Source organism: Chelonoidis abingdonii, chromosome 7 (assembly GCF_003597395.2).
Source record: "Chelonoidis abingdonii isolate Lonesome George chromosome 7, CheloAbing_2.0, whole genome shotgun sequence".
In the NCBI taxonomy this organism is placed as follows: Eukaryota; Metazoa; Chordata; order Testudines; family Testudinidae; genus Chelonoidis; species Chelonoidis abingdonii.
Genome location: NC_133775.1, coordinates 30,908,077 through 30,917,687, shown reverse-complemented (window position 1 = coordinate 30,917,687; position 9,611 = coordinate 30,908,077). Strand labels below are relative to the sequence as shown.

Below are 9,611 nucleotides of genomic sequence, written 5' to 3'. Positions count from 1 at the left end.
GATGTAAATCAGAGGGACTCTTAATTACTTCATTGGCCTTACTCTCGTTTAGCTTGGCGTAGAGCTAAATCTGGCCAGCTGAGAGAGGCTTTTGGGGCGAGAGCAGGGAGGAGAGGGAGGGCAAGGGAAGGAGCAGAGGAGAAAGGAAGTGGCTGGAGAGAAAAGCAGAGAGCAAGAAGGAAGGCGGGAGCAGGGACAGAGAAGATGCTTTAGGAGGCCACCTCTGGACAGATGCGTTCGGGAAGGGATCACAAAGGTTGCGCGGCGCCCCTGTCCCTTCAAGAGGCGCAGGGCCCCCAAAGGAGCCGATGCAGCCGGCGGCTGCTAGAACTTGCAGACAGTGCTTCGGCCGAGCGAGGAGGCGGTGGCAGCTCACTCCGCAGGCTGCAGCCCCGAGACCGCGTGCGCCCAGCCTAGGGCCAGGCGCGCGTTCTGCGCGGCTCGGCCCAGGCGGGGTGAGGCGGGTTTGATGATGTAATCGCAAATCAGGGAGCGGTGAAATTTAACACCAAGCGCGAGTGGGGAGGGTTTGCCTTGGGTCGGCTGGCGGCTCTGCAACCCAGCCAGAGGCAGGCTGCGCTCAACGCTGCACGCCTGTGCATCGCCACTAGATCCCTCGGCCAAGCGCTTTGCAAAGGCTCTGGTAACCTGGGCACCGGTTCTTCACCCCAGCCAAGGATTTCTCCGGCGCGTCCCCTCCTGGTCCGCCCCGCCCCATCTCCGCAGCGGATCGCCGAGTCCAATGCAGGGCTCCCCTGTACTTGCAGAGGCTCCCGTCTGTGAACCACGTGTGAAGCCGAACGCTCCGCTCTTGTTTATACTGATGCCATCCTCTCCCTAACTCCCCCGAGAGTGAGACCCCAAGGCACGCCCCTTCACCATGTGGGGGACGCGCTAGGGATTGCCAAGAGCTCGGAAGGGACCTCTGCTCTGGGGTTGATTTCATGGACAGTACCTGAACCTTGGGCGGTCTGGAGCTGGCTTCTGTTTTCAGTTAGATCTTCGCTGCTCGGACAAATGCAGACAAATGCATTTAGGAGCAAAAAGGACAGGGACTGGAAGCATCTCTCCTATAGCAAAAACGTAAGTAAGAGCCCAGCAGTCAAGCGTGTGCGTTGTGGGGGTGGGAGTGAAGATTGCAGTTCTCTGCACACACGGCGCACGTCTTGTCAGTGTCTGTGAGCACTGCAGGCAGTTTATTTTGGAGCTACGCGTTTCCCTTGTCTTTGAAATTTGTAAAATGCCCTGTTTAAAAGGCCTTCTGCCAGCGGGTCTGCAGACGGTTTATGTTAAAGCAATCAAGCCGCGCAGAAGGAAAAGTTTATTGGCACTTTTCCCACTGCCGGCTAAAACAGGCTTCGCGGACTTAGCGACTTCCTGGTCTCCCCCTTCCGAAATGAGTTACGGGATTCACTTATCTTCAACAACCAACAAAAACCAACCCCCGAACTGCCGGCTCCTGGGCTTGCGATTTCTCCCCTGGAGGGAAGAATTCTGCGCTCTGTGCGTTCTCCAGGGTGGGAGGCGGGTGAACGGTGCTAGCGGAGCTCCGTTTAGTCTAGCAATGCGAGAACCTTTACATCCAGGGTAGCAGTTTATGGAGTTTCCCGAGTTATGAAGCGAGGGGTTTGGGGCAAGGGGTTGATAAAGAGATGACTGAGTGTGTGTGTTTGGCCGCAGCTTTCTTCTCCTCCCGAGGACACAACAATAGTACAGGAGCTGCTGCGGGGCTCAGGCTGATTTTGGTGTCACTGGTGAGCTGCTGCTGATGGAGAGAGGGCAATAATGTGAGGAAACTAAGGGGAAGTGGTATTTTGACTTCCTCCCAGCTGGGGCAGACCCTGGCGTTATTTTTAGAATCGAGGATATGCTCAAGTAGCTTTTTTTCTATGCATTTGTAGGGGGATCTGCTAGTCCTTAGCTGCAGCCCGCCCCCCGACCCCTTGTCTGGTAAGCCTAAGATTGATTACGCAGGCTAGTGGCTATTTAAAGAGTCTGCAGACAGGGCCGCCGGAAGGGGGAGGTGGGGCAATTTGCCCTGGCCGGCAGGGACCGCCACAAGAATATAGTATTTTATAGTATTGCAACTTTTTTATGGAAGGGACCCCCAAAATTGCTTTGCCCCAGGCCCTGTCTGCAGAAATGAATCATTTCGTAGCAGCGTTTGTGAAGTCTGCAGCCTCCTAGCGAAGAGCTGGGGCGCGGAAAGTTCCCAGATGAGCAGTTCGCTGTCACCAGAGGGGAGTTGCAAAGACGCCCTCCAATAGTTGTATGGAGTTGTATGTGCGGGGAGGGAGGGCAGCCCAAATAGGAAGCGTTCCCCCACCCCACATCTTTACATGCAAATTATGCCAGAGACCCGTGGCAAAAAATAGGTACAAGTGCTTTCTTCTGGTGCATCTTAGTGACAGTCTCTCCGAAGAAAGGGCAGGAGGAGACGGGGAGGGGGAGAATAGGCGTTGAGGGAGGAGGTTTTTGGGCGCAGATGCCTGGCTGGGAAATGTGCGTTGTAAACACACCTTTGTGTTGTTTAAACACGTAAGGAGGTTGACATCAAGGCAATGAATCCGATCTGATCACTCTGCCGGGCGCAGTTTGCCTTGGCTCCGGTTCTCCTTCGCAACGGATCGGGGTCCCAGCGAGCCTCCCGCTAGTTCATTTCGTACAGAAACGCCTGCTGGCCCCGTTTCTATAAACAAGCACTTCGGCGCGCCTGGTGGTCTCTGGCCAGTGAGCTGCACGGGCACGGCAGTGTGTGTGTGGGGGGGGGTGAGATTTGCACTTTAAAAAGCCCAAAATCCCCGTTTCACAGCCCGGGGATGGAATTTAGGCTCCGTGTTTGACACGCTCCCTCTGGAGGAGCCAGTTCGCTTTGCTCACGCACGTGTAGCTCAAGTGGGCACCGACTGGGGCAGACGCCACATCGGTGAGCTGAGCCCGCCTTGGAAAGGCCTCACGCACTCCCCGGAGGCCCCGTCACCCAGGGGTCCGGCCTCGCGCTCATTCCTCCCCGGGCCGGCCGAGCTAGACGGGCAGGGGGCTGGGGCGGTGCTGCCGCTGGAAATGACTTCAGCGCCCCCAGCTCCAGAACCGGCGCACACCGGGCGCTGTCCCCGCCCCCTGTCCGCTACGAGCCCGGGGGAGCAGAGGGGCCGGGCGGCAGGCGTGGCGGGGGGGGGGGGCGCTGAGGGTGGAGCTCGCTGCTGCTGCTCCCTGTCACACCTGCGGGGGGGGGGGCATAGCGGGGCTGGGGAGAGGTATTGAGGTGGGGTGGGAAGGCGCAGCGGGAATTGATGGGGGAAGCGGGCTGAGCGGGGGCGCGCAGGGCCCCCCAGGGGTGGGGGTGTGAGTGCGGGGGGGAGTCCTTGCTTTGCTGGCGGCTCGGTGCAGACCCTGTTCAGCTCCCAGGCCCCACTGCCTTGGAGCACCGCCGAGCCCCCCCCCTGCCCCCCAGGCAGTGCCGATGGCTCAGTGGAGTGGGGCTCCCCCCGCCCAGACCCTGCCCCTCTGGCTCAGTCCCCCCCCCACAGCCCTGCTCCCCTTCGCCACGCATCGTGCGGGCGCATACGGGGGACCCCAGCGCAGGATGAGCAGCACCGAGGGGGAGCAGGGCGCTGCGGGGAGCGTGGTAGGGGAAGCGGAGAGCTCCGTGGTTCCCTAGGGCTGAGCTCTTTGATGAGCCCACCGTGGTTTGTCATTGCAGAGTTCCTCTAAGCTCTGCTCCCCGGCGCCTCAGCTGAAGCCCAAATCCCCCCACCTCTGTTGTCCCCTCATCCCCTTCCCAGCAGCCACTCCCAGATCCCGTACAGATTCATAACCCCCAACAGATTATCCCTATGCACATGCCATGGCCACTTTCCTGTAGCTACATCCTCCCTTGTCCACCTATACCCCCAGCCTCAGACCTTTTTCCATGCACAATCCATGCTCCTCCCTATACCCTACCACATTCTGCTTTTCAATGGGAAGCCCAGCTTGGAAGGGGTTATATATTACCAAGACTGAAAGGCTGGGGCCTGTGGCAGACAGCAAAGTTGTGTGGGGAGCCTGTGGGCAATCGGGGCTGTATGCAAAGGTCCAAGACTGTATGTGTGGATTGTGGCTCTGTGGGAGTTGCTGCCTGTCAATGATGACAGCTAGCAGTGTGAATAACTATCAGAGTTGACATATACAGTATTTATTAAAAACTGGGAAATTCTCACTAACAAACCAAAACCTTTGCTGACAGTTTAGGTTTCTGAATTACTGAAAATCAAGGAGATCATGAGGTCAGGCAACCTATATTCGAATGCTTCCTTACTTCCACAACTTCTCTTGCATTTGCAACATATAACTACCACTGTGCACACACCAAATTCCTCTATGCAGCACTAAAACATGCAACTTTATGATTTCATATTTTTTCATGTAAAAATAACATTACAGACTTTACCAGTGCACATCATCTGTCAAATTTATATGTTAACCTAGCTGTGATCAGAATTAAGGTTGCTTGTAAATCTGAGTGGGCAGTAGAGGCATTTGGTTTGCACATTGTGACTGGTTATATAGTGCAAGTACAAGGGAGTTTGTTGTGGAGGTGAGGGATCTTTGAGTGATGTTTAGTTATTAAGGCATATGACTGTAGGTTGCCTTAATTCTGGATCTGATTGATCTTTAGTGATTGTGTTGGTCGGATTTCTCCTTGAGCAACCTTAAATCTAAAGTAACAGATTTTTTAGTGTGGGATTAAACAAAATTGTAGAGCGATCTTAATGCTAGATAAATGCAAATACATTTGTTAAAGCAGTACAACAGCAAAAACTGAAATTTACCTAATTGTGTCCAAAACTTGTGGTGTTCAGCTAGTTTGAGCCCTATACTAATGCAAATAATAAAATAATAATAATAATAATAATCATTTGGTTTAAATAACTTTTGTTTTTTAGAAGTCCAGACACACTGTGTGCTACAGGGATTGTTTCTGGGTCTAAGCTGAAGTAAAGATCCTGCTCTGTATTCTGTCACTTTAAATTCTACCACTGACAGCTGTTTAAGCATGAGGGGTCCCTGTGTCCCAGGCACTGGCCTAGAACTGCTGCCTGCTATTTCTTACTTACTAACTGACCAAATTGCTCCTTCAGCTCCCATTCCCAAGCCTTGCATTCTCTGAATTAGGCCCTCAGATGGATTCATGGGTAATTCAGGGCTTTGCAAATTGGGTCCAGATGGGAAAAAATCTGAACGATTTGAAATGGGATGGAAGAGTTTGAAAAATCTCATACATTTGTGTAACACAGCAACATGAAAGTAGCAGCAGAGAAGGAGTTTGGCTTCTTGGGAGGCTGCTGCAGTTGGGACACTAGGGTTGGTTTGTACATTCCTGGCAGGGGAGCTGTCTTTCCCTGCCCAATAGTCTTGTGTCAGAATCAGTAGCAACTCATCCATTAATAAACTCCATTTATGTGGCCAGCCAGGGAGAAAAGTATTATAGGAAGTTCTGCCTGGCAGGGTTTAAACAACATGACATATTTATCCAAGATAGTTGTGTTTTCTTAAAGGGCAATGAGAGAGAGAGAGAGAGGGAGAGAGAGAGAGAATGTGTGTGTTGAGGGGGGTTATCTCAATTAGAAGCAAGAGGCAGATGAGTACCCTCTAATGTTTGGGAGAACTAAGTGTAATTCAAGAGCCAGATCCTGCTTGCCTTACACACAGAAATAATTTGGGCCGAGTCTTGCGTACTCTCAGAAATAGTCCCATTGACTCCAGCGAGTTTACCTGCATGAGTACAGTTAGGGGTATTTTGTCCCCAAGTTAGCTGAGCAAGTAGAGAAAATAAAAGCGGCAAAAAGTTCTGTGGCACCTTATAGACTAACAAATGTATTGGAGCATGAGCTTTCATGGGTGAATACTCACTTCACTGGATGCATGTCACATGCTCCAATACATATGTTAGTCTATAAGTGGCACAGAACTCTTTGCCGCTTTTACAGATACAGACTAACACGGCTATCCCTCTGATACTAGAGAGAATAAGCACCTTCTGGGATAATGGAGTGTTTGTGTTAAGCAAACAAAGGCCTCATGGAAAGTACACAATTTTTGGCCATCTAAAAAGCACCTTTTTGAGGGGATGCTGTTAGGTCAAATTGGGCTCCAGTGTTCCCTGTGCAGTAATGTACCTGATTGTGCATTCCTTGCACTTCCAGGCTCCCTTTGAGTTCAATTGACAAAACCTTTAATTCTTAAATGTGAACCATATAACCCTATGATACTTCTGTTTACAGACTTTTTGCATTTGATTAACTGCAAGTCCTGAACTGTTGTTTTATTTAAATCTTATATTGGTATAACAGTCAATAAAATGAAAAAAACAAACCTAAATGTATTAGTGAAGAGGAGGACATAGAGGAATACTTTAATAAAAGGCTTTCCTTGGATAGTCCAAATGGAAATATTTAAGATACTGTAGATAGCAGAACTGGTTAAAATAAAAAAGAATCAGGTAAAAAATTCACAGAAGATTTGTAGTAACTTATTTCCTTTTATTTTTCTTTTTTATTCCAAATTTTGTCAACATTAAAAAAAAAAAGTTCTTCTAGGTACATATTACATCTATTACCTTATGCTAAATCCTATTCACAGTGCACAGCCTGAGTAACTTGGGTGTTCACAGGGGAGTTGTGCAAGCACTGGGGAGAGAGGCATCTTTCCTCCAAATCCATGGTGGAGTAGCAGAACTTCTCTCAGGCCACTACTGCAGTAATCCTTGTCAGGGCCGGCGCTAGAGTTTTTCGCACCCGAGGTGCACGGACATTTCGCTGCCCCGCGCGCCGCTCCCGCGGCTCCGATGGACCTGCCGCAGCCATTTCTGCGGAGGGAACGTTGATCCGCGGCTCCGGTGGAGCTGCAGCAACCATGCCTGTGGCAGCTTCACCGGAGCTGCAGACCAACGGACCCTCTGCAGGCACGACTGTGGCAGGTCCACCAGAGCTGCCTGCGGCCCCCCCCCTGGCAAAATGCCACCCCCCGAAAATCCTGGCGCCCTAGGCGATTGCCTAGTTCACCTCAATGGAAGTGCCGGCCCTGGTCCTTGCGGCTGTTCTACTGCAGGACTCTACCTCAGAGAGGAGAGGAATGGTACACTGGCCTCATCTCATCCCTGGCCTGCTGCCCATCCTCTCTCTGCACTTGCAGTGCGAACAGTCTGTATGGAGCTATTGTCTGCAGCATGCAGAAGTGTGGGTCTCCCAGTGCATTAATGCAGACCATAATGAAAGTTCATAGAAATGTTTGCTAGCAGAACAACAGGTTCTTGTCATCAGAAATCCATGAAAATTAATCTAGAAGAATTGCTGTCAGGTATATCTAATCAGTGATTCTTCAGGGCTCAAACCTGAGAGGTGTTGAGGGGGCATCCATAAATTATGTAACACATTTGTCAGTGATTTCCAAAACCCATCCACTCCTTGTAATACTTTGTAACACTAAAACCAACATGCAAAATTAAGGACCTACCCATCCCCTAATTCCTTACATAATTTAAGAACAGCTCCTTGCACACCTCTTGAGTGGCTTATCCAATATGTTTCATCTCTGTTGTGGAGAACACATCTAGAGGAGAGTGAGGATAGCTAACTCTGTGCTAGCTCTATCTTAGTCTCTCTAATATCACTGCCAATAAGGAAGCTAATTAGTTCCAGTTTTAATGTGGGCAAACTAGGAACAGGACTGAAAACACCAACCAGTTCATATGTCACCAGGAGTGCAATTGGGGGAAATGGTGGTAGTATAAGATCAGCTCACAAAATAAGCGCCACCCGTGTGAGTCGCCAAAATCAGAGGCTGGTCACAGTAGATTGTGTAAATGTTCAAAATATGAGCATGTGTGCTCTCTGGGTTCTTTGATTCATAGAATCGTAGGCTCCAAGGCCTAGAAGGGACCACCATGATCATCTTGTCTGACTTCTTGTGTAACACAAACCATAGAACCTCCCCAAAATAATTCCTGGAGTATATTTTTTAGAAAAACATCCCATCTTGATTTCATAATTGTCACTGATGGAGGATCCTTCACAACCCTTGACAAACTGCTCCACTGGTCAATTACTCTGACCGTGAAGTATTTATCTTATTTCCAATCTGAATTTGTCTAGCTTCAGCTTCCAGCTTTGAACTGGGTTCTCTTTTGGTGGGGCTTGACTATATTCATGGATTGTGGTAGGCTTCTTGAACTTGCTCCTTGACTTGCTCCCCCCGCCCCCCAAAAAAGGGCGGTATCTCCCTAATGGCACTCACTTTCTGCACCAAAATGAGATGTCACTCTCAATAAATTGTATAGATCTGTGATCCTCCCACTCCTTTTATACAGAAAGAGTGAAATAGTTAATAATGTTGACATTTAAATCATTATCACTGGGTATCTGAGTTACCATTTAAATGAAATGAATGGGGCAGCTCACATCTATTGTTCTAGGTTCTCTGCACACTCTTCTCTGCTTAATTTCCAGCTGGTTCACATTTTTAAGCTTTTCTTTGCAACTGTAACAGCTAGAGACATGGGGTGTTTTTTGTCCATTTGTTATTCTGAGCCCTGCATGTCACTGAACAGTCGTCAGGTGGTAATAACTTTCAGTCATTGTTGACTAGGGCAGGCTGTGATCATTACTAGTCCCCTGCACTATTCAGTCCCCCAGCTTGAAGAAGCTAACAGTACTGATGGCCTTAGTCCATGGTCTAATGGGCAAGCGTCCACATCACAAAAAGCACGATCAGAATGATCAGTCATTAACACCATTGATTGGCACATTCACTAGGGGTGGTTCAAGTACATTTGATTGCTCCATTCCTCATGTAATTATGTGATTTCCTTCAGCCTATGCTTATATTTAGAATTATGAGAGAGGGTGAGGAGGCAAGAATGGATGGGAATAAGGGCCAGAGGGGGGGACCCAGACACTAGGACAGGAAGTGGGCAGTGGCCAAGTGACACTGAAACAGCCCCAGGGGGCCCCAGAGTTCAGAAAGAGGGAGAAATCAGTCAGCATTCAGTCAGCTTGAGGTTACTTGGCTTGACTCCCAAACACAGACATTCCCACTTTCCCTGCCTTCATGTCTCATCAGGGAAGGTGGCCCAGCAGGCACAAACATATGAGTTGGGCTAAGGACACAGTCAGGGGTCAGGGGTCTCTGATGTTCATGAGGCCCTACTGCTCACTCATTCCTCTCTCAAAGTCTGACTGGATAAAGAGTGAGGAGCAGGGCTTGAAACATTTCACTCACTCCTGCTTCCCCAAGGATTAAGATCCTCTTCTAGCTGAGGCAAAGTATAATAAGACTCGTTTTGTAATTTGGAGTTTGTAACTAGGGTCATGACGTCCCAGGAAAAAGAGGGTCCAAGCTGAGTTATTCAGCAGAGAAAATGAATAACCTGCTCTAGAAACCCATGGGGAGGGGAAAAAATAACCCCCTTTTAGTGCCAAATCCTCCAAGCCTTATGCAGCAAGCAGTCCCACTGCTTTCAGTGGGACTGCTTATATGAGCAAAGTGAGTAAGAATTGGCCCTTAACCAGCACCAAGACTTGAAAAGTTGTGGTCTTGATTGAGAAGTGAGAACTCATGCAAATGAATTT

At 49.6% G+C, this 9,611-nt stretch overlaps 1 protein-coding gene across 1 annotated transcript in view; it reads left to right on the top strand.

Annotated features, from left to right (window-relative positions):
• The first annotated feature begins 587 nt into the window (after nt 1-587).
• The window catches only part of COL24A1 (collagen type XXIV alpha 1 chain), a 240,624-nt gene continuing 231,600 nt past the window's right edge, over nt 588-9,611 (top strand). The window contains exon 1 of the mRNA XM_032779279.2: nt 588-1,083. Within this exon, the coding sequence (XP_032635170.1) occupies nt 1,028-1,083 (56 nt within the window). The 5' untranslated portion in view covers nt 588-1,027. The remainder of the gene's footprint in view (nt 1,084-9,611) is intronic.